Source organism: Nylanderia fulva, unplaced genomic scaffold (genome assembly GCF_048542155.1).
Source record: "Nylanderia fulva isolate GAGA-0341 unplaced genomic scaffold, ASM4854215v1 Scaffold232, whole genome shotgun sequence".
NCBI lineage: Eukaryota > Metazoa > Arthropoda > Insecta > Hymenoptera > Formicidae > Nylanderia > Nylanderia fulva.
In genome coordinates, this window is record NW_028190296.1 from 1,033 (window position 1) to 27,463 (window position 26,431).

The 26,431-nt window shown below is 38.8% G+C and overlaps 2 protein-coding genes and 1 pseudogene across 2 annotated transcripts; 2 read left to right on the forward strand and 1 right to left on the reverse strand.

The window, feature by feature from the left end:
• The first annotated feature begins 7,563 nt into the window (after nt 1–7,563).
• Nucleotides 7,564–10,166, forward strand: LOC146723096 (uncharacterized). The gene is made up of 2 exons (XM_085483180.1): nt 7,564–7,800; nt 8,709–10,166. The coding sequence occupies exons 1-2, from the start codon at nt 7,564–7,566 to the stop codon at nt 10,164–10,166; spliced, it is 1,695 nt and encodes a 564-aa protein (XP_085339306.1).
• A 650-nt stretch (nt 10,167–10,816) lies between these two features.
• Nucleotides 10,817–11,746, reverse strand: LOC146723097 (uncharacterized). The gene has a single exon (XM_085483172.1). It carries the CDS (start codon nt 11,744–11,746, stop codon nt 10,817–10,819), a length of 930 nt encoding a protein of 309 aa, XP_085339298.1.
• A 12,306-nt stretch (nt 11,747–24,052) lies between these two features.
• On the forward strand, nt 24,053–26,011 carry LOC146723098 (large subunit ribosomal RNA; annotated as a pseudogene).
• Nucleotides 26,012–26,431: the final 420 nt, after the last annotated feature.

Sequence of the window (26,431 nt, forward strand, 5' to 3'; positions counted from 1 at the left end):
TTTATTCAACTTCAACCACTTGGTCTTTATTTTATTCCACTATTAATACACTGAAGCTTTATCGTGTGTGCGGCACTGACTTTCTATTACTCCGCGTATCGCGCACAACTGCGAGTCGATGCTAGGTGCGCGCGCGGTTTAGCGAGATCGTGGTTAGAGCGATTATTTGTGTCTGCGACTGAGCGAGCTGTCGCGTCTCTACTCTCTTTTTATATCGTTGTTTTTTGGAGTTTTCCCGATCGGAAGGGGTGCCTGGCAACAGGTTTTCCCGGTCGAGAATCTAGGTGCAAGCGAAGCAGATTCAAAGTCCTTCTGCTTTGCTTGCACGTTGATCAATTTCTGTTCCGCGTATATTTCGCATTGTATGCGTTTTTAACGCGGTCATTATCTGTCGTAATTCTGATTTCGCGTATACCTCGCATCGTATGCGTTTTTTAACGCGGTCATTATCTGTCGTAATTCTGATTCCGCGTATACCTCGCATCGTATGCGTTTTTTAACGCGGTCAGTGTCTGTCGTAATTGCGGATGCAATACGAGTACCCATTTCTTAATATTAGTTAACTTTTAATAGTTATATCTATTGTATATCTTTGGGGGATATAACAAATTTATAAAGAAAAATGCAATTTTATATTTTGTTTCTTAGTATTTATTAAAATGTTTTATAACATAAATATTACACAAACAATTTTCACGTATTTGTAATGTTTTTCTACATATTTTAAATTTTTTGTGAATTTAGCCAATTACATCGCCCAAGTTTTATTAATTTTATGAGGGAAATTGCAGAATCACAAACAGATGATGATCTACGTTACTTGCATAATTGGGATTTGGAAAAGCATTGTCCTCTCATAAAAATAATACGAGATTATAGTCATCCGGTGTACGAAACATTTTTCCGATGGTCCATAGAAAATATTAATGAATTAGAGATTGATTGCTTACCTATTACTTATATTACAGAAACATATCCCGATTTTTACGATTTTTTTATATTCCATGGTATGCGCAAATTCAAGCAGAAAATCAAAACTATTATTTTTTCAAGAGGATAGTTGGATGATATTCAATATGCAACAAATTGATAAATATCGATCATTGACTCATTATGACTTATTACTCGTCTTCATTTTACACACACATACACACAATTGATATTATTTTATATTTTTGTCTATTTTATTCATTATCGTATAAAAATCTGAAATATTCATTATATATAATTATAATAGTTTTAAAATGTTTTGTGTAATGTTCTGCATTATTTAATATATAATTAAGGTATACATCAGTGTTTTTTATATTATATCAATCAATATTAAAATTATATATTTATAAATATGTATTTTATGCTAATAATAATAAAAATTATAAAAAAGTTAATTATATTTATAAAATTAATATAATAATAAGTGCAAAGTAACATACAATTTTCGTAACATTACATGTTACAGAAATTACACTGATTAATAAAAATAATTGTGAAGAAGTTAATCGGAATACAATTAGAAAATATGGTTGCAAAGTCAATGTAATAGCTATCAGATGTTTTAGTGAAATCAGCAGTGCGCTGTCGAAGGAGATCATAAAATAAATAAGATTATTTTTGCCAAGTTATAGATTTTCTGCCTTAATACTAAATATCATATTTTAAATTATTACTGTGATGAAACCTAGACTAGTGATACCAAAAATTATTGTTACAATTAATTATGTTTAAAAATATTGGAAATTATGTATGAAAAATGTGTCATATTTCATGGTTTTTGAGAGAATGTGGATCATGTGCTGATTTTTTATTCTGAGCATTATAAAGAAGAATGTATACGTGCGTGCGTGCGTGCGTGCGTGCGTGCGTGCGTGCGCGTGCGCGCGTGTGTGTGTGTGTGTGTGTGTGGTAATACACTTTTTTTTTGGATAGCTAGATAGCGTTTATGTGTTCAAACATGTAACTATTTCACAATCTTTTTATACATTACATTCAAATAACGTTTATTTATTATAAATAAATCACATCCGTGTCTCACCTCATGTAATATATGTATATATATGTATGTTATATAATATATGTATGTTAAGTTTTTAAATTAATTTTTTTTGTCGCAAGTCTTTAATGTTTATATTTTTGTTATTGCAAGTTTTTAATGTCATTATATATTTTAAATACATTATTTTTCAGATATGTTTTAAGATTCTGTAAGATTTTGGAGATATAGTTTTTGACGCGGACTTAACAACTTTTTTTACCTTTTTTAAAATGAAATTTTTTATACATATACAAAACATTTATGAGTTCATTATAAAAAATTCCGAAGAAAACCAAAAAAAGCTTGTTACATAAGATTCACTCTAAAACGATTTTTAATAATTATAAAGTGATAAAGTCAAATTGTATTTGCATTATGATAAGTAATGAACAAACTATCAATACGTTACCTTAAAGAATTGATAATCCTAACTCTTTGATTACTGTGGAATGTGAATGTCCAAAGCTCTTAGGTTATATTTCAGTCAATTAACAATCAAAGAGAATGATAAATTATTAAATTAAGGCCATGTGTAACGAGCAATACGATATTATTTTATTATTGAGAAGAAAATTCTTAATTTGAAATAATAATTATACAAACGTTTCGAGCTCTACTTGCTCCTCTTCAGTGCGCAAAAAAATAGTGATAATAAATAACGATAATAAATAAATACATAAAATTCTAATAAAAAATCCGCAATACATAGTCAATATAAGTTATATAGTTGAGTCATAGTTAAAACGCAAAATATATTTACAATGAATTGAGACCATTAAAATAGTTCAACAAAGTAAGAACCCAATTAGAAGCAGAATGATTCGTCCGGTTATTCATAAAATATATTAGAATTATTAATAAAAACTTGGAGTGACACTTATACATTACTCCAAATGAACCACTTATCGTTATTTGACGAAAGTCCCTCGATCTGGCAATGATTATGTTCATCCTCTCCAAATTATTTGATATTTGTTAACTGAATTTAAAGAATTTATTCAATTGTAAAATAGGATTCCACTAATGTGTATGTGAAAAAAAGATTAAAAATTATAAATTAAACTAACTACTAAAATATTGAACCTTTATGCTTACAAATTGTTCCGAATAACTTGAGATGACGATGCTTCTAATTGTTGTTGGCCTTATTGTTAGTACTTGACTGTTGTCTAGTCTTTTAAAAAGTCGAATAAATAGGTGTCAGATCTCACAAAATAAACATTTACATAAGTCTAAAAATTCGATATTTCTTCTAGAATGTCGAAATACGCGTTGTTAAGCAATTCGGTGTCTGTGTTATTATTTATACCATGCCTTTGTTCCTTGATGTGTATCATTTCCGAGATAAGTCTTTTATAATAATTAGATTCAATATCAAGTATTTTAACGTTATCCCAATCAAAAGCATGTTTTTTATCCATAATATGTTCAGAGACCACAGAATGCTTGGAGGAATCAAATTTAATATTATGCATATGCTCTTTTAGTCTAGTGCGTAATTTTCTTTTGGTTTGCCCAACATACGAAGCTTCACAATCCTTACAATTAATTTTGTAGACAACATTATTATTATTGTTATGCACGTTTTTGTCCTTGTGGACTTTAATTAATTTGTTAAGATTATTTAGACAACGGTATCCTACTCTGAAATCTGATTTTTTTATTGTCGATGCTATTGTCTCAGAAATGTTATTAATGTATGGAATGACGAAAAATTTTTTCTTGCTATTATCTTCTGCAATTTCTTTTTTTCTATTGTTGTTAAACTGACCATTGTTTAAAACTCTTATTCTCTTATTTATTTCTTTAAAGATTAAATGAATAGGGTAACCATGAAGAGTTTTAAACAATGGTCAGTTTAACAACAATAGAAAAAAAGAAATTGCAGAAGATAATAGCAAGAAAAAATTTTTCGTCATTCCATACATTAATAACATTTCTGAGACAATAGCATCGACAATAAAAAAATCAAATTTCAGAGTAGGATACCGTTGTCTAAATAATCTTAACAAATTAATTAAAGTCCACAAGGACAAAAACGTGCATAACAATAATAATAATGTTGTCTACAAAATTAATTGTAAGGATTGTGAAGCTTCGTATGTTGGGCAAACCAAAAGAAAATTACGCACTAGACTAAAAGAGCATATGCATAATATTAAATTTGATTCCTCCAAGCATTCTGTGGTCTCTGAACATATTATGGATAAAAAACATGCTTTTGATTGGGATAACGTTAAAATACTTGATATTGAATCTAATTATTATAAAAGACTTATCTCGGAAATGATACACATCAAGGAACAAAGGTATATGGTATAAATAATAACACAGACACCGAATTGCTTAACAACGCGTATTTCGACATTCTAGAAGAAATATCGAATTTTTAGACTTATGTAAATGTTTATTTTGTGAGATCTGACACCTATTTATTCGACTTTTTAAAAGACTAGACAACAGTCAAGTACTAACAATAAGGCCAACAACAATTAGAAGCATCGTCATCTCAAGTTATTCGGAACAATTTGTAAGCATAAAGGTTCAATATTTTAGTAGTTAGTTTAATTTATAATTTTTAATCTTTTTTTCACATACACATTAGTGGAATCCTATTTTACAATTGAATAAATTCTTTAAATTCAGTTAACAAATATCAAATAATTTGGAGAGGATGAACATAATCATTGCCAGATCGAGGGACTTTCGTCAAATAACGATAAGTGGTTCATTTGGAGTAATGTATAAGTGTCACTCCAAGTTTTTATTAATAATTCTAATATATTTTATGAATAACCGGACGAATCATTCTGCTTCTAATTGGGTTCTTACTTTGTTGAACTATTTTAATGGTCTCAATTCATTGTAAATATATTTTGCGTTTTAACTATGACTCAACTATATAACTTATATTGACTATGTATTGCGGATTTTTTATTAGAATTTTATGTATTTATTTATTATCGTTATTTATTATCACTATTTTTTTGCGCACTGAAGAGGAGCAAGTAGAGCTCGAAACGTTTGTATAATTATTATTTCAAATTAAGAATTTTCTTCTCAATAATAAAATAATATCGTATTGCTCGTTACACATGGCCTTAATTTAATAATTTATCATTGTTTTTATTGTCATACGAGCTTGAGCATTGGTATGTGATGTTTTGATTAGGTATTAATTTTGCATTAACAATCAAAGAGCTTTATCACAATAAGCGTAGACCTATAATATTTAATTACACGCTATGGTTAATAAGTCCAATATCAGAACACGATAAAATGTTTTATTTCCTTTATTAAATTTAATTAATTTATTATTAAGAAATAGAATTGTAATATTTTCAAGTATTCTACAAAGTCAATGATATTTTACAAAAATAATAAAATTTTAATAACTTAAATTGTATATATTTGTTGCACGTAACGTTTTCACCAACAGATTTAGAATATAATCATGTTAAATCATTATATTCCTTATTAATTTGATTGCATAGAAAATATTTAATTATCACGCACATGATTTTATATAATAAACAATTATCTCATCAATATGAATATGTGCAGATATAATATAATAAATATAAATATGTGAATATATTATTCTGTTTGCAATTTTTAATTATTAAATTATATTATTTCCAAATTATATGCATAATAGATATGCAACAAAACTATTATTATTAACAATATATATTTGCAATCCAGATATTATATGAAACTATTCACACACAAGAAAAATAATATTTTGAAAAGTAATTGCTGGTGTACGATTACATTTTTGTTTAATTGGCAAACAAATATTTAATAAAATTTATTAATTTAAAAAAAGGAAAAAGAAAAATGAATCTTTTCAATATAAAAAAAATATAAATATATAAATAAATATATAATAACAAAATATATACATTCTAAGCATTTAAATAATAATACAATTTTAAAACAAGACCATTTATATAAATATTTATATACAACGTATTCTAATTATGTTATTCAATATTTTTCAATATTTCTCTCTAATAATTTATTTATAATAAATAAACACAATTTGAATGTAATACGTGATTGCCATTTTCCAAATTATGTAAGCGATTATCTAATCGTGTACATAAATATTTATTTTACTATTATTTTGTAAATATACCTAAAACGATAACTTTGGAATGTTTTAAATATATATCAATTGAGATATTTCATTTGAAATATTTTTAATATATACTATGATGAAATATTTCAATTGTAACATTTATGAATTATATCAAAAACAAATACGTAAAATGTATCATTTGAAATCTAAATGAAACAATTTGAAACATTGCATGTATATTTCATGTTTAGTGGGTTAACGTTAACAGGAATTTTCAAGATCTCTGCAAGGTCAAATGAATATCAGCATCATCTGTCTTTCTTCAAATCCTATGGTGTTTGTTTGAAACATTTTTTCGTCTTGCATATTTAACAAGTTTATTTAAATGTCGTAGGAAGTTTTATTATCAATAAATCATCAATGCCTCTTAAAAATTCTTGTTTAATCTGTAAGTAAATCCTGTATTTATAAATCTTGTTTGTACAGAAATACCTATTTCATAAGTAAATTTTGTACTTATTAAATATCTCGAAAGTATATAGGAAAATTTCAGACAAAAGTTGTTTAGTTTAAAGGGAAAACAAAGATAGGCATTTAACTTCGATTGGTATTCATCATTTTGTGCATAAAAATCTTGAGGTAAGATTATTGAATCAAATATATAGTGAAGAATCGATAAATTAAAAAAAAATAGAATATTTCTATTTATAAAAAAAATTAGATTTACTTCAAATTTTCGATTATGATTTTTAATTTTAAGAAATTTTAGGTCTACTGCAATGATGATTTATTTACAATAATAATAAATAAATACTATTTTGACGTGTCAATGTGATTACGTGAATTACAAGTACTATACAAAAGAAAAATGAACAGATGTAATTTCATTTCTTTTTAACTGCAGTTTCTGAAGTATTGTTTAATTAGTGTAATAATTTTGAATCTTTGCATATGTTTATTAAAATAATTTATAATGTATTTATATAACTTTTTTATTTTACAGATCCGGAAAAATAAAAAAAAATTAATCGGCTGCTCAGGCGCTGTATAAAAGCTGCCATAAGCGCTGAATTAGAACATCGGCTGCTAATAGCGCTGAATTTTGGCTTGCCCTAGACGCCTGCATCCAATTACAAAAATTAATTTTGTTCGGCCTATTACGTATCCAAACTAAAATTATTCGCTATTATAGCGTTTTCGTCTGTAATAGCGCAGATTTTTGGCTTGCCCGTGGCGCCTATACAATTAGAAAAAGTATTTTTGTTTTGGGTCTATTACACATCCAAATTAACAGTATTCGCTTTTGTAGCATTTTAGTCTGCAATATCTCAGACCTTTCGCCTGCTCTAGGCGTCTAATTAGAAAAATCTTATTTGATACTTGCATCACTAGAAGGCTGCCCCAAACGCCGTATATCTATAACTAAAACTGTCCCAAACAACTGAAAATGGATCATCAGTGTCACAAGTTCCATTATGGCAATAAGGAAAAGAATATTTTGGCTTTCAAAGAATGGTTGACGGAAACGATGATAGACAGTTTCCATGCGCTACTCGAGAGCAATTCTGATTATGCACCTCGACCTGTATGGTTGACAATATTTCCCGATCAGATTGTTCCACTGAATATTTCAAAGAAGAAGCATTTGCAAATACTGCACAGTGATTTTGGTGGTGGACATTGGGTTGCTTGCCATTACGATGCAAAATCTATTATTATATATGATTCTCATGAAGGTAGTCGTAATGCAAATATACATAATTTGAATGGAGAAATTCGAATTTTTGTGGACAGATTATTTCCCTTTCATGATTGTCAAAACAATCTAATAGTTTTTCCTAAAGTTCAGTCGCAAGGTGACGGTTATAATTGTGGTCCTATGGCAATTGCGATTGTTACATCTATTCTGTTTGGCGTAAATCCTTGCATCGTGACGTATAATCAATCGTTGCTAAGACCTCATTTGTCCGCAATGTTTGAAAAACAAACAATAACTCATTTTCCGTACCTCTATGATTCAATTGCTCCATTAACGCTACTGCCGTTGGAGACATTGAAAAGACGAGAGAGGGATGCACTGAGAAAAAGACTTGCACGTAGTAAGGAAACTGAGGAACAGCGTTCGAAACGAATCGAAAAAGATGCTTTTTCTCACAAAGAAAAATATTTTATGAATCCTGCAACAAAACGTCAGATAATGCGTGATCAGTACCATAAGGATCCTGAAACAAAACGTCAGATAATGCGTGATCAGTACCATAAGGATCCTGAAACAAAACGTCAGATAATGCATGATCAGTACCATAAGGATCCTGAAACAAAACGTCAGATGGTGCGTGATCAGTACCATAAGGATCCTGAAACAAAACGTCAGATGGTGCGTGATCAGTACCATAAGGATCCTGAAACAAAACGTCAGATGATGCGTGATCAGTACCATAAGGATTCTGAAACAAAACGTCAGATGGTGCGTGATCAGTACCATAAGGATCCTGAAACAAAACTTCAGATGGTGCGTGATCAGTACCAAAAGGATCCTGAAACAAAGCGTCAAAAAATGCGTGATATAACGTTCGCAACGCTCGTACCCAGACGAAAACACAATGCGATGCCTCTCACTCGCACCCGCATGCTCTCCGGTCCGATGAGCTGGTCGCCGCTCATAATTTTTGGATTCGACGGATTCAACTCAATCTATTTGCTGACGACATAGCTCGCCTAAAACAACTACGTTGCGTCTCAAAAACTAGTCCATTAGCTTCGCTTTCTCCTTACATAGACAAAGACAGCTTGTTACGCGTTCGAGGCCGATTAAAGCACGCAAGCCTGTCAGATGACGCTAAACATCCGCTAATTTTAAAATTACATCCATTGGTCCACCTCCTTATCAAACAGATTCATGTTGCGGCCCTACACGCCGGTCCGCAACTCACACTCACGCTTCTGCGACAACAGTATTGGCTAATTCGCGCTCGCGCCACTGTGCGTACCGTCCTCTACCAATGTATTGTGTGCACACGGGAGAATGCACGCGTGCCCGAACAGCTTATGGGCGACCTGCCGGATTTCCGCGTGAACCCGACTTCACGCGCCTTTAATCATACCGGCGTCGATTACGCGGGTCCGTTACTAGTGCGTACGACTAAAGGTCGTGGTCATAAAGCCCAAAAAGCTTACCTCGCAATTTTTGTATGCATGACCACGAAAGCACTGCACCTAGACGCAGTATCGGATTATACTACCGCGTCGTTCCTTGCCGCGTATCATCGTTTTACCGCACGTCGTGGCATTCCGCATGCAATGTACTCCGATCACGGTACCACGTTTCAAGGTGCCGATCAAGAGCTTACGGCCTCCTACCATGCAGCCACGCGTGATCCAGCATTTCAAAATTACATAGCTCAAGAAAATACTGCATGGCATTTCATACCTCCCGCTGCGCCGCAATTTGGAGGCCTATGGGAGGCTGCCGTACGCTCTGTGAAACATCACATTAAACGCGCTATTGGAACGCACACCTTAACGTTCGAAGAGATAACCACATTACTATGCCGTATCGAACTTTTCTTAAATTCTCGTCCCATCGCTTCCGTGTCCGACGCTTTAGACGATTATACCGCTCTGACTCCGGGTCATTTTTTGATCGGCGCATCCTTAAGCTCGATCCCGGAGCCGAGCTTACTCGAACTCGCCGAAAATCGTTTATCTCGCTGGCAACTAGTGCAGCAATTAAGCGAACGCGTCTGGAAGGCATGGAAAGATACGTATTTGAATACCTTACAACAACGCCCTAAATGGCGTTCTTTACAAACTCTAGCCACACCCGGTAGATTAGTCTTACTTCGCGATCCACTTGCCCTTCCAAGTCGATGGAAGCTTGGGCGTATAGTTAAATGCCATCCAGGCAGCGATCGGCTCGTTCGAGTCGTTACTGTTAAAACGGCTGAATCCGAGTTCAAGCGCCCCATTACAAAACTTTGTTTTCTTCCGGTCGACATCAACAATGATAGCGAACATCATTCCGCCATGGTGGGCGGCATTGGATTGTAACTGTCCGATTGAATATTGTAAATTTACGTTAAATTTCATTGACCGCAAATATTGTATTCATATCGAATGTCAATCACATTCGAGGCGGACGGTATGTTGACGCATATCATAAATTTGTATAATCAATAGACTCTTATATTAATCGCTTGTATATCAACGGAAAGGTTCGATCGTTCGAACCGACACACGACAACATTATCGACCTTGTTCACCATCCCATGTGATAAGAGTCACGCTGTCACGTGTACATTTTATTTATTCCTATTCTTTCGTCGCTCCGATTCGCCGAAACAAACATCCGATCCCGAGAAAGAGGGGATTCCGTGACGAAAACTCGGAACGCTCCCGAAAACCGAGAATCAGATCTCTGCGAACCGTGCTATCGATCAGCTGCAAATACAAGTAAACATATGTTCGTTGCTGTAATCACCTTCCTCTCGGAGCGAGCATTTACGAGGCTGTACAAGCCACCAGTCGATCAACAATAATTTGAATTAGAGCGACGCCGTCGCGCCTACTGATATCGATAACAGAAACTATAGATAATTACCAGTTCATATCTACAAAATATCTACGATTTTAACCGAATTGAATAAGAAATATAAAAATATTTGATTAAAATACAGTAATTAATTATGAATGTAATAAGTTCATACTTCCACAAAATATTGGCAAATCTTCTGGGCTTTATGACCACGACCTTTAGTCGTACGCACTAGTAACGGACCCGCGTAATCGACGCCGGTATGATTAAAGGCGCGTGAAGTCGGGTTCACGCGGAAATCCGGCAGGTCGCCCATAAGCTGTTCGGGCACGCGTGCATTCTCCCGTGTGCACACAATACATTGGTAGAGGACGGTACGCACAGTGGCGCGAGCGCGAATTAGCCAATACTGTTGTCGCAGGAGCGTGAGTGTGAGTTGCGGACCGGCGTGTAGGGCCGCAACATGAATCTGTTTAATAAGGAGGTGGACCAATGGATGTGATTTTAAAATTAGCGGATGTTTAGCGTCATCTGACAGGCTTGCGTGCTTTAATCGGCCTCGAACGCGTAACAAGCTGTCTCTGTCTATGTAAGGAGAAAGCGAAGCAAATGGACTAGTTTTTGAGACGCAACGTAGTTGTTTTAGGCGAGCTATGTCGTCAGCAAATAGATTGAGTTGAATCCGTCGAATCCAAAAATTATGAGCGGCGACCAGCTCATCGGACCGGAGAGCATGCGGGTGCGAGTGAGAGGCATCGCATTGTGTTTTCGTCTGGGTAGGAGCGTTGCGAACGAAACGAAGGATATACGCGGTGACGCGCAGTAATTTCGGCCACGAGGAAAATCGGGATTCAAGCTCCCAATGGTTTACCGAGCATGTCGCGCAAGCTTTTGAATCGCGTAATTCACTATGCGTTGCCGGGATGTCGGATATGACTGGCCATTGATTGAACGAATGTGATAACCATGGTGGGCCGTGCCACCAAAGTTGGTGATTAATAAGAGAGGCAGGGTCGGTACCGCGAGATGCGCAATCTGCGGGGTTGTCGTGCATGGGCACGTGATTCCATTTTCCATTGGGAAGAAGCTGTTGCATTTTTGAGACTCTATTCGCGACAAACGTCTTTCACCGCGAGGGACTTTGACGTATCCAAGCGAGGACGACCATGGAAACGCTCCAACACCAATAATCGATATCGGGAAGGTGAAGAGCAGAACGAGCGAAATTTATGAGTTGTGCTAGTAGGAGCGCAGCGCAAAGCTCCAAACGCGGGACGCTAATGGTTTTGAGCGGCGCGACTTTAGACTTAGCAAGGATCAGAGTACTGGTAATGCAACCGTCGCCCGAAATGACACGGAGGTAAAGCGCTGCCGCATACGCTCGCGTGGAGGCGTCTGCGAATCCGTGTAATTCAATTCTGTTGTTCGGATGATACTGCGTCCAGCGCGGAATAGTTAACTGCTCAAGGAGAAGCAACGTCAATTGAAATGTTTCCCATTCGCGCAACATCTCGGCGGGAAGCTCGTCATCCCAATCAGACTTCGTCAACCAGAGATGCTGCAGGAAAATTTTCGCGGTTACGATAACGGGAGCTACCCACCCGAGTGGGTCGAAGAGTTGCGCGATGACTGATAATATTCCGCGCTTAGTTTTCGCGACTGTTATTAAATTCGAAACTTGAAAGGTGAAGATATCGTGTTCCGGTTTCCAGGTAACTCCGAGAATTTTAATGGAATCGTGATCGTGCAAATCTTTGTTGGTTGCGAGTCCATGGTCGGAAGGATCGAGATCTTCAAGGAGCGTAGGGCAATTGCTCGCCCACTTACGCAAACGAAAACAGCCTTGAGATAGCAACGAAATTAACTGATCTCGTGTTTGTTTGGCAGTTTCAAGGTCGTCGGCGCCGAAAGTACAGTCGTCGACGTACGTTTGCTGTAATAGAACCGGTACCGCGAGCGGAAACTGTGAGCCTTAGTCCTCGGCTAATTGCCGTAAGACTCGCAAGGCCAAGAATAGGGCAGCGGCGGTGCCGTAAGTGACGGTAAGAAGTCGGTATTCGTCGACCTGAGCCGTCGGAGACGATCGCCATAAGAGGCATTGATACTTCGTATCGAGAGGGTGTACTAAAATCTGCCTAAAATTTAACAATACTGCATTTAGTTTCCTGATAATTAAATTATGAAAATCTGCAAAAATAATTGACACATATTATTGTATATCTACTCATTGTCAGATTATATAAATATTACGAATTATATACCATTTTAAATATATGTTTACAGTAATATAAATAAAAAAAGTTAAAACTTTAATAATATATATATATATATAGGTAAGCTTTTACAAAAATTTAAAATTAATAACAGATATATTTTTACCTACATCAATCTCAGCATTACAAGTATCGGATGTTGATATTGTATCTGAATTTTGTGGAACAAGGTCATCTTTATTTGCTGTTCGATGTTCTTGTGAACTTATAGATTTACTATATGTAATTGCAGACTTTTTAGACTGAATATTAATTATTTTTTCATTACTTATTTGTATCGGAGGCTTAGTTATTTTCTTATAATTTTTTATCAGTGGTTTTTTTATTTCATAAGTCATTTTGCTTTTATTTAAATCGTTTGATATATTAGAAGCTTCATCTAAATCATTGCTTGTGTCAGTTCTATCTGAATTATCAGAAGAACTTGAAATTTTTTTTACTCGATTCATTTTCTTATCACCTTGTATCAATGGTGTCTTTATTTCACAGATTTTGCTCTTATTTATTGTTAAAGCTTTTGGTGTATTAGGAAAATTATCTAACTCTAAATCATTGCGAGTTTTTAATTTATTGATGCTTGTGTCGCTTGTATCAGAATTATCAGGAGATGAACCTGTATTTTTTTTTGCTCGTTGATATCTCGATTTTTTGAGGTTATTTCCATCATCACCATCTATATCGGATATTTGTTCAGCTAATTTAAGTTTGTCTATAGCTTTATCATATGTATCTAAAACGTGTAAAATTTTTGAATATTAAAAATTAGATTTTTGTTTTTATATATTTTATAATCAAATATCACTTAAAATTTAAATTTTAATATATACTTTTAATACATATATATTATAATTTTAATTTATATAATTTTTGATAAAAAAATAAAATACATTTTTTATATTACTAACCGCTGCTACCAAAAATACGGATTATTTTATATAATTGCCAATCATCAGAAGGAAATATTCTTTTCATAATTGCTTTATTTATCTTAATTTGACTTGTATATGATGGCCATTTACATTCCTTATTATTTTCAGTTAACCATTCAGAAGGAACAATTTGTAAACCACACAATAATATAAGCCATAATAACTGTAAATAAAAATTGATCAGCATTGAAATTATAAATAATCTATGATGTAAATAATATGATAAAAATGTGACGATAATAATAATAATAATAATAATAATAATAATATTTGCAATTTATATTAGAGTATTATAATTACGTTTAATTATTTAATTACAAATGCAAATTAATATTAAACATGTATTATTCAGTTGTGTGTAACATCAGAAATATAATATAATTTTTTTTATAAGGCATTTTCAACATTTTTGCTCTAATTTTATCAAACTCCCATGTCTGAAGATGAGAATATTCAGACATGATACCAATATTTAAAGTTAATGACGAAATAGGCTGTGTATATAAATCTTCCACTAACACAAGTACTTTATACCTAAATATATATTAGGATGTCCAATTTAAAATAACACGTACACCACTTCAAATATCTCTTAAAATATTCATCAAATAAAGGGCATCATCTACTTTATGACCTCCTTTCCTTTGAATCAAACAACTTTTATTTGAAATATTTTTCTTTAAAATAGTCGCGTTCAGCAGAATGACTGCTAAGTTGTCATCTTGTCAATAATATGTGTCAATTATTTTTGCAGATTTTCATAATTTAATTATCAGGAAACTAAATGCAGTATTGTTAAATCTTACAACAATTGATGAACGTTTAATAAAGTTGGATAATCACATAAGAAAAAATGAGGAAACGGATTTAAAAAAAAATGAACATTATGATTTCGATTTGCCAGCAGATACCGTAGAACAATTACAGAGAATTGATAATCAATTAAAAAACAAATGTGTTGCTGCAGAAATGGTATATACAAAATATTATCATTTTATACTTACGATTAGAAACATTTTATTGAAATGTCTTATAAAAAGCAATATTTTGGACATATTTATTTATTTATATAATGTTAAATAATTTTAAAGAAGTTAAAAGAAAAGTAATGTTAACTTTTTTTATAAGAGAAAAACAAATTTATTTTGATATTTTTAGATCATAAACTAATATTAATTAAATTATTTTATATTTTTAGACAAGACAATTGAGCTTTTTAGGAGGTAAGGATCATCATGATGTGATTTCGTACATGATGAAACATATTTTAACAAATAAATTAGCAATGGAATATAGTTGGGCTGGTGCAAAATTGAAAAATGCCTTTAAAAATCTTCGCATTACTATATGTATCATAAGTAAGTATATAAATATTTAATCACAGAAATGTTTTTATTGACATATTTTTGACACTTTATATATAGCATTCTATGCATGGTTATATTGGATGATGCTATTAGAACTCTAATATCATTATTCAATAATATGTAATCATAGGAATATAAAATAATTTTGAATAGTATATATACATATATACATATATATCTATAAAATTGTGACGACCCGTTTTGTCGTCACTAGAAGCCGCGCAAGCACGAGGCCGACCGTCCGCCCGCGCTCATATAAACGGCCCCTGTCGGGTCGGGGCCACCACACATCGAACACGTGGGAATTTACCTCTTCGCCCCACCCGACCGGACCGCCCCACCCCAAGTTAGTTGGAGGGGGCTGACCGACGGGTATATAAAGCGGCGCAGCCGAGACTTCGAGACCAGTTCCGTCCTAGTCTCTTGAGCGTACTCAAGGACCACTCCTCACCTCCTAACCATCCCGGGCGACGAGCGTTCTCGTCGCGTAAGCCGAGCGTCCTCGGTCACCGGATCCTCTCCGAACAGCACCCCGGTCGACGAGCGTTCTCGTCGGGCAGGCCGAGCATTCTCGGTCTCCGGATCCTCGCCGAACATCACCCCGGCCGACGAGCGTTCTCGTCGGGCAGGCCGAGCGTCCTCGGTCACCGGATCCTCTCCGAACAGCACCCCGGTCGACGAGCGTTCTCGTCGGGCAGGCCGAGCATTCTCGGTCTCCGGATCCTCGCCGAACATCACCCCGGCCGACGAGCGTTCTCGTCGGGCAGGCCGGGCCGAGCGTCCTCGGTCACCGGATCCTCTCCGAACATCACCCCGGCCGACGAGCGTTCTCGTCGGGTAGGCCGAGCGTCCTCGGTCACCGGATCCTCTCCGAACAGCACCCCGGTCGACGAGCGTTCTCGTCGGGCAGGCCGAGCATTCTCGGTCTCCGGATCCTCTTCGAACATCACCCCGGTCGACGAGCGTTCTCGTCGGGCAGGCCGAGCGTCCTCGGTCACCGGATCCTCTCCGAACATCACCCCGGCCGACGAGCGTTCTCGTCGGGTAGGCCGAGCGTCCTCGGTCACCGGGTCCTCTCCGAACAGCACCCCGGTCGACGAGCGTTCTCGTCGGGCAGGCCGAGCATTCTCGGTCTCCGGATCCTCTCCGAACATCACCCCGGTCGACGAGCGTTCTCGTCGGGCAGGCCGAGCGTCCTCGGTCACCGGATCCTCTCCGAACATCACCCCGGCCGACGAGCGTTCTCGTCGGGGTCGGGAAGGCCGAGTTTCCTCGGTCGCCGGATCCTCCGAGAGCCACCGACACCTTGCGGAGCTCGCCCTTCTCAGGGCGCCCGAATCCAAGGCGGTTTACGGAGCTCGCCCTTTTCAGGGCGCTCGTATCCACGCCGCGTTGGGTAAATTTCGTCCGCCGCGTTATCATTTGTAAACCTTAGTTATATAAGTCGTGTCCGCGTCCGTATGATTTGGTCGCGTCGCGTTATTATTTGTAAACCTTTAGTTATAAGTCGTGCCCGCGTCCGTATGATTTGGTCGCGTTTCGTCCGTCGCGTTATTATTTGTAAACCTTAGTTATAAGTCGTGCCCGCGTCCGTATGATTTGGTCGCGTTTCGTCCGTTGCATTACTTGTATTCCTTAGTTATAAATCGTGTCCGCGTCCGTATAAGTTGGTCGCGGTCCGCACTTCCTGCGATTCTCCTCTGTACGCGTAGACTAGATAATAAGCCCACTCTTGCAGGGCGGCTTCATCAATAAACTCTGTTTTTACCAGAACGATTGGCGTGGTTATTGCGAACCTGAGTCTCCCCCCCCCCTCTTCCCGAATCCTGGCACCGACGAGCCGATCCGTGGCGTCGGGAAAGGAGCCCCGTTACATGGCGCCCGAACAGGGACACGACTCGACCGTCTGAGACTCCGGTTCGCAATCCATATGCTGGGGTGGATTTACCACCTAGACAAAGAGAAAGCCGCCCGTTATCTCGCCGACCGCGACCCTCGACCCGGAAGGGAGATTAGTCGACCTCCGCCGCCGCATCAGAAACCACGTGATGGCTACCCACGCCGACACTGGAGCGTCCGTAACACTCCAAGTACCTAGCCGCGAAGACCGTTATCGGAGTGCACGAGGAACCCCCGAACCACCCGAAGCCGACCCGGCGAAGGCCCTTAACCAGATACGCAAGTGGGGCTGCCATTTCGAGAGTAAAGACCCCCTCGCGTTCCTCGAGCATCTAGAGGAACTCAGTGTCAGTGTGGCCTATGGTCTGGAAGACCACCATCTCTTAATCGGGCTAGCCGAGCTGCTAAAAGGCGAGGCCCTCCTGTGGTGGAGGAACACCAGAGAACAGTGGTCCACCTGGACCGAATTCCGAAAAGATTTCCTCGCCCAATACCTGTCGCCCGGGTATAAGCGACAATTGCGGCGAGAAATACAAGGCCGGCGACAAAAGCCAGGGGAGGCTTTTACTCGATACGCCACCGCCGTGCAAACCATGATGCGTCGGGCCGGCGGTTACACCCGCAGGGACCAGCTCGAACAGCTGTACGAAAACGCTGACCCAGAGCTCCAGCTATACATTCGGTTAGACGAACTGCACACCGTCTCCGAACTATGTAGCCGCGCCGCTGAGTGGGAGGAGATCCACCGTCGCCGTCAAGAACAACGTCGCGAGGTCTCCAGATCTACCGAGGCAAACCTCGCTGCAGCCACATATGACCGCTCGAACTGCTGCTGGCGGTGCTGCAAGCAGCGAGGACACACCCGACTCGATTGCCGCCGCCCAGCACGAAAGTTCTGTTCACAGTGCGGGAAGGATGGCGTTCTAACACGGGACTGCCATCCTCCGGCGGGAAACGGTCAGCGGGTCGGAACCGAGGAGGCCACCGCCCGACCCGCGTCCAGTTAGAGTACACGCCACGGCCGCACCTATTAGTCCGGATCCGCCGACTCACCGCCTGGGCGCTTCTCGACTCCGGATCGGAGGTGTCCTTCATAAACGCCACCATGGCCGACCGCCTGTCCGAACACGGCCTCCAGATCCAGCCATCCGAAGAACCGGTCAACCTGGCCGACGGCTCCAGGGCATCCACCTCCGGCTCAGTCCGACTCGCCCTCCGGATCGGCCCTCGCTCTGTTCTCTAAAAATATATTCTAGAAATGAATTAAAAAACATTTAAGGAGATGATTACCAATGAGACAAATGTTGAATGACCACTTTTGCAAAATGTCTTCTGACGAAAATCCATTCCATTGCGCCCAGCTACCAAAAGATGCGCACCCAATGGACTTTTTCCACCATAAGTTATCCATTTCACTGTAAAGATACACTAGTATTCTATACTTACCTTGTTAAATACTAAATATAACTACTACACCTACACCCTTAATAAAAACACAGACATATGTAAGAATGACAAAATTAAAAATATGAACCACAAATCGACTGAACTATAATCTATAATGGTTTTAATCAAAAACTATAACTATATAGAATTAATACAGAAAACACAAGACTTTAGAACTTACCCTCTTTAAAGGAAGACGGTTTTCCGTGCCCCTTTTCCAGACTATTTTGGACCAATGGGCTGATCTGATATCCGTTTATCCCATTTCTTATTCACAATGAAATTTATTTGTCATGTGATTTTAGTAGCATTCACTAACTCTGTCTTGGAAGGATTCTGCTATCGCTTGAAACACATCGCTCTTTAATTTGAGTATTTTTCTTTTACCCCCTCCTGGAATTTTTTTAATGCTGTTCACTACTCTGTGAAAAACAACATAGACGGTTTTATAGTACACAATAAGATAGCACACCATCAGTAGTGACACAGCAGTTTCTCTTGTTATGTATCTTGGTCTACCTGTATAATTGAATGAGTCCAATGAAGACCACAATTGTAGGGCGTGTGCTGCCATAAAGCTTGTTACAGGATCGTAACAGAAGAACTCTCACCGGAGTTTAATCGGAGGCTGAATTTCAGACAGGACCTGCGTCCTATTTAGTCTTCCTCCCCCCCTAAGCATTCACAATTGAATGAGTCTAGTGAAGACCAAGTTGTAGGTGTGTACTGCATAGAGCTTGTTTACAGGACTGTACAGGAGCCGACTTCTCGTGGATTATAGTCTGAGGTTGAAGTAGAAAACCCTTTATTTATCAGTACAAATCCCACCAAAGGCGCAGTTGGTGGTTATGAATGTGTCGAGTTTGTGGTAGCAGTTACAACAAAAGTACCACGCAAAAGTCTGGGTAGGCTTAAATTAATTTTAACTGCCCCCCCTACCAGTTTAGGCCCCTTCACACGCCCTCCACTGGAAAAATACAAACTATTAATTAGGCACAAATTTAGCAATTAAATATCTTAGAAGAAAATCATTTAATTATCTCTTAGAATTTATTTTATTAGTTATATAAGTAAAAATATAAAAAGTATTGGAGTAGTCTAGTAATCAGCATATCACCATAAAATCTTAACATGACCAACTTAAAAGAAGTTTCCATGTGAAATATCAAGACAGTGCACGGGTAGCCAGACCATTAAATAAAAAGCGAGGTTATTTGACTACCCGACTCTTGTTACAGGGATACTGTTCACAGTACAACCGCTTCACACGCATGCGCAACGATAAATAGCACCAAATGCACCAACCCTCCCTCGAAGGTGAGGCACAATAGAGCGTGATTCCTAATGCTCCTTGAGGTATGCTCTACCACGTGACGCGAATCTGTCGATCATCTTGTTTCCCCCCGGTGACACGACGTAGTGGAGCGATGGGTGAGATAGTGACCCGCCCACCCATGCTAGCGCATGGCGCGAACAAACCTTCGAAGTCATGACCCCCCGGCGGGGGCTATGCCCTGGTAGGTTCAACCTTGCCGGATGAGTTTGGAAGGACCGAAGAAAGGACTAAGAAGGCCCACACCCAAACGTCCCTTCAAGCCAATTCCCCGGTTTTCTTATCCCGGCACACGTGCCGATGGCTGCCCTTGGCCACGAAGACGTGAAACAGCGAGCCGTCGCAAACGTTCCCTCTGGCCTTTTTTTTTGGTACATCCGACCCACAGAGTAGCTAGGCTTGGGGATTCTCATGGAGGCTCTGATCACTTGATACTGGTGTCCCTACTATACCATCGTGGGATGACCAAAATGGAGCAGAAAATGCACAAAAACTAAAAATTACACTTAAACCAAACGTTAACGCTGAAAACACAACACCCACGGAGCATAAAGAAAAGGAACCAGAAGGCGAGGTCTACTTCCAATCAAACCACCACCATCGTGGTACCAAATATACAATAACTGGAGGAAAAATAAGGCCTTGCTTTCACGACTTTGTGAGCTTGAAACAAGGTGAGCAGTGCGTACGACTCTCCGCTGAAATAAAAAACGGACCATAAACAGCCCAAGTTCAAAAAATACAGAGAAACTGATGATAAGTATGTATTACTTTTTCTGAAGCCGGTGTTCAAAAGCAGTGCGAAATAGTGTGGAACAGCAGAGAAACGTGGAAACAAAAAGGCTCACCTGAAAGTTGAAAAGGATCGCACAAGGGAAGTTACGCTAGAAAGAAGTGAGATCTGAAAGAGTAGCTCTAGAAGAGTTTCTCTTTAATGGAAAACAGATCAAATCAATAAGAATACAATTAAGATTCATATTGTCTAAGTGGGTGCCTAACTAGATAGGGAACATGTACAAGAATGAGTAACTCGTTGAGAGAGAAAAAGTTAAAGTGACTTACCTGGCATCGATAAAATTCTTATCAGTTCCGATGTCCTATGTTCTAAGTGGCGTTCACTCCATGGTCCCGGAACAGCAGCATCTGAAACAGAAAAAAAAGAAATTATCCAACCGTACTACACTAAAAAGCGGATTCAAGACTAAATTCTTCGGTAATGATTGTTAAGCCTTTAAATGAAAAGGACAATTTAACGTCGTGAGGATGTCAAAGAAAAACTTACCAAGTAAAATGAATCCGTTACATTAAAGAAATAAGGATTAAAAGAATGAGAAAGGTGGGAGGACAAGAGGCATTCTAGTGAACCGGAGGTGGAAAAACGAATTAACCATAAAAGATCCAGGCAGAATTAACGCAAGACAATGAATTGCGGGCTGTAAAACAGAGCTCGACCTAAGAAAACGTGGACCCGTATGATAGTATGATGACGTTAGAAAAGTCGGTCACAAGGAGCAGTTTATGGTACAATTTTGGTCTAAGAATGTTGAAAAAACTTGGAATCGCCAAGCAGGAAATGCAAAGCAGGGTTAAATACAGATACAACACATTTGTTAAAACCAGAAATACTAATAACTGGGTAATAGAGGTGACAGGAGAGATAAGAAGAAAACTCTTGGAGCAAGAACGACTATATATTGACTGGAGATCATACAAGGTTAATGATTACTTAGCCTTGACTAGGTGCTTCCGTTGTCTAGGCTTAGGCCACAGTGTTAAACACTGCAAGGAAAAGACCCCCACTTGTGGACACTGTGGGGGGGGGGGGCGGGCCATATAAGCACCAATTGCTCAGAGAGAGAGAGAGAATCTGCAGTCTGCGCTAATTGTACAAGAGCTAAAAGGAAAGACACACATCATACTGTAAGTGACAAGAGATGCCCGGAGTATCTAAGAGTAACTGAAATCGTAAAGAATAAAATAGATTATACATAATGATAAAATTCTTTCAAATAAATGTTGGCCGTTCGCAGACGGCATCATACGAATTAAGATTAAAAGTAGAGGAACAAGGCATTGATGGGGTGTCTGATACAAGAACCCATACGTATTCCAAGGACAAGTCAAAGGCTGCGCTTCACTTGGTGCAAGAGTTGTTCAAAGTAATAAGGTGACAGATACAAAAGCTGCTATAGTTGTATATAATCAGGAAATAACTGTCAAAAATCGAACAGTTTACGGACGAACATATAGCTTGCGCACATATAGTACATAATGAAGTAAACTTATATTTGGTATCAGTTTATTGTCAATTTTCCATGGAGCTAAACTATTTTATTAATAAGTTGGAGACTATAATAGAAACGTTCAAAAGCCACGACATGATCATATCAATGGACTCCAATGCTCACTCCAAAACTTGGTACTGCAAAGAGAACGACGCGAAAGGCGAATTACTCGAGGATTTCCTAATAAATAAAAATGTATACATTTTGAATCAGCCTGGAAACGAACCAACGTTCTCTACTATAATAGGAGAGGCCAATATAGACTTGACTGTGGTGAATAGTGGAGTCCTGAAGGATATTAATGATTGGAAGGTCTTCCCGAAAATGACTTCCTCAGACCATAATTGTATATACTTTGAACATAACAACAATAAAAATTCAGAAACAAATAGTATATTCCTAAGTACGATTAAATTAGGTAGCGATTTTACAACTGATTGGACTTATCGGCGAAGTGACTTTTGGAAACATTATTGCCGGATGGAAAGGAAAGTACAGAAGCAGAGGATTCACAAAAACTAAAGAACAGATATAGCGAATACTTAAACTACAATATGGAACAGGAAATAAGAATGGACGAAATAGATGAAGCAATTAAAAGAACAAAGAAGAAAAAAGTTCCTGGTCCGGATAAAATAACAGCGGAAATATTAAAAATAGTTTGGATAGCAGCACCAAACGCACTTTACGTCACTCTTCAACACATGCTTTGATAAAAAATAGCTTTCCAAAGCAATGGAAACAGGCGGATTTAAAACTGCTGCTCAAAAGCCCTGAAAAGGATCCGAGCGATCCTAAACCGTACAGGCCAATCTCACTGTTGTCATTTGTTGGGAAAATGTACGAAAGAATCATGGTACAACGTTTCAAAGTAATTTACGAAAGTCTAGAAATGTGCTCCGACAATCAATATGGCTTCATAAAGGGACGATCAACGGAGGACGCAATATGCAGAGCGGTCAGCAGCGTGAAATCTGCCGAATCAAAGTACTAATGGGCATATTTGTCGATATAAGTAGAGCATTCGACAATCTTTCTTGGATTGGGATTTTGGACAGGATTAGGAGTGTGCACTGCACAAGGAAGTTGTTTGAGGTGTTCATGGATTACTTCTCGAATCGAGAGGTACAATGGCAAGCCGGGAGAGTGAATTGGGGTATCCAAGCTCCTGAGTAAGGGTGTCCTCAGGGTTCCATTTTTGGGCCCACAGCATGGAACATAGTTATGGACCAATTATTAGTGGAACAAAAACTGAAGCTGAACGAGATCTGAATACATAGCATATGCGGATGATATTCTAATCCTAGTGCCAGGAAAATCCAGGAAACAATTAGAGGAGAGGCGCAGAAGGAAATAAACAGGATAATGAAATGGAGTACGGATAGCGGTTTACAAATATAGGAAATAAAACAAGGGCTGTGTTATTAAAGGGAATCTGGATGCTGAAAGGAAGCCCAGAGTCTTCTTAGGGCAAAAAAAGATAAAATTTGTACAGAAATAAAGTATCTCGGAGTATACATGGATGAAAGCTATCGTTTTTGCGCATATAAGATATACTAAGGAGAAAGTCAGGAAAATATTCGCTAAATTAAAAGAGTCAATAGAAGTAGATGGGGAATAGGAAGAGGATGTTTAAAACTGTTATATAAATCTCTTTTACTGCCAATTATGCTATATGCTGTGGGGGCGTGGTATCTAAGAGCCACTCACTCTCACGCTAGAAGGCAATTGGACGCTGCCCAGCGCTTTGTTATATTAGCAACTAATAATATCTGCAGAACAACATCAACTGAAGCACTACAAACTCTGACTGGTACTTTATCTATTGACTTGCAAGCTGTTAAAGACGCTGCATTTTATAATATTAAGAAAATAAAATTTTATTTATGATAACATGGAAATAAAAACGACTTTTGAAGAAAGAACAAAGGAGTACATAAAAACATTAAAGTCCCAAGTTGTTAAAAAGTTAGAAGAAACGTGGCAACACAGATGGAAAAATTCGCTCAAGGGCCCGTATTACATATACCTATATTCCCAATGTGACATTCGTGGGAAAAAATCCCTGGTTCGTTCCAAATCAGAAGATGTTCTCCATACTATCTAGTCACGGTTCTACAAACGATAGACTATTCAGATTGGGGTGAAGTTCAACATCATCCTGTCCCTATTGCGATGATGAGGAGACAGTATATCATATTATCTTCTCTTGTATAAAATATGAACATTTAAGAAACGAACGAATTAGGGAATTGAGAAATGAATGTCTTTCTGATATGGAAAGACTTATTAAAACGAAAGAAAGTTACAAAGAATTTGTTGTTTTTTATTGAAAAAACATATGAATAAGGAAATGGTTTCGCTGAGTAGAATGGCTCGCCTCCACGTGGCGGGGATGGAAACGTTAGTACGAATTACTGACGGCTAAGAAGCCAATAATGAACTTAATAAATTTCTATAAAAGAAAATAAAACTTATACATAAAACCACTTGGAACCGATAACTACACATTATGTGAACGAGTTAGATGATAAAAACAAAAGAGTAAGCATTAGATAAAGACAAAGAGGATATGATATAACATTGTGGAGCCGCGAAAATGAAGGGTGGAAACAAATAATAAATAAAAATGTCCCTATCTACTGTCTAGCGAAACCACTGCCAAGGGAACGGGCTTGGAAAAATTAGCGGGGAAAGAAGACCCTGTTGAGCTTGACTCTAGTCTGGGCACTGTAAGGAGACATGAAGGTGTAGCATAAGTGGGAGATGGCAACATCGCCGGTGAAATACCACTACTTTCATCGTTTCCTTACTTACTGTTACGGTAGCGGAGCGCGTGCCCCGATGGCTTCGCGCCCCGGCGGTCACTGTGTGTTTCTAGAGCCAAGCTGTCAGAGTGGCGTGAGGCCTCGGCCGATCGCCTTTAATACTCCCGCGTGATCCGATTCGAGGACACTGCCAGGCGGGGAGTTTTGACTGGGGCGGTACATCTGTCAAAGAATAACGCAGGTGTCCTAAGGCCAGCTCAGCGAGGACAGAAACCTCGCGTAGAGCAAAAGGGCAAAAGCTGGCTTGATCTCGATGTTCAGTACGCATAGAGACTGCGAAAGCACGGCCTATCGATCCTTTTGGCTTGAAGAGTTTTTCAGCAAGAGGGTGTCAGAAAAGTTACCACAGGGATAACTGGCTTGTGGGCGGCCAAGCGTTTATAGCGACGTCGCTTTTTTTGATCCTCCGATGTTGGCTCTTCCTATCATTGCGAAGCAGAATTCGCCAAGCGTCGGATTGTTTTACCCGCCAAGGGAACGTGGAGGGTTTAAACCGTCGTGAGACAGGTTAGATTTTATTACCCTACTGATGATAGTCATTGCGATAGTAATCCTGCTCATACGAGAGGAACCGCAGGTTCGACATGTGGTTCACGCACTCGGGTCGAGCGGCCGGGTGGTGCGAAGCTACCATCCGTGGGATTATGCCTGAACGCCTCTAAAGCCGTATCCTCTCCAGTCGAAGGTGGCAATGATATCTCTAGGAGTCTCGTGAGTCGAAAGGCGCAATGTGTCAAAACAATGTGACACTACTAGGCGGCCGGTCCTCGGGCCGGTCGTCGCACGAGCCCGGTTTTGCCGTACGGCGCCATCGCCCGTCGCCGGGATCTCACCGCTACGACGGCACGGCGTCTAACGGTCGATCATGGTTTCGCAAGTTTCGATGTCGAGACTCGGAATCGTCTGTAGACGACTTAGGTACCTGGCGGGATGTTGTACTCGGTAGAGCAGTTACCACGCTGCGATCTGTTGAGACTCAGCCCTCGGCCTTGGGGATTCGTCTTGTCGGTTAGACAGAGACTCCACACGTTCGACGGCGGAAAGCAAACCACGCCGCGAAGCGACTTGGAAAAAATTTCTCGCTCGCCGGCGAAACGCAACCACGCCGCGAACGGACTTGGAAAAATTTCTTGCTCGCCGGCGAAAGCAACACGCCGCGAACGGCTTGGAAAAATTTCTCGCATCGCCGGCGAAAGCAACACTCCGCAAACGGACTTGGAAGAATTTCCCCGCCGGCGAAAAGCAACACGCCCCCGAACGGACTTGAAGATTTCTGGGCCGCCCGCGAAGCAACCTGCCGCGACAACTTGGAAGAATTTGTCGCCCCGCCCGAAGCAACCAACGCCCCGACGAACTTGAAAAAGCGGGTTGTCGGCCGGAGGTGTCGCCCGCCAACAAAAGCAAACCCCGATCGGAGGGGG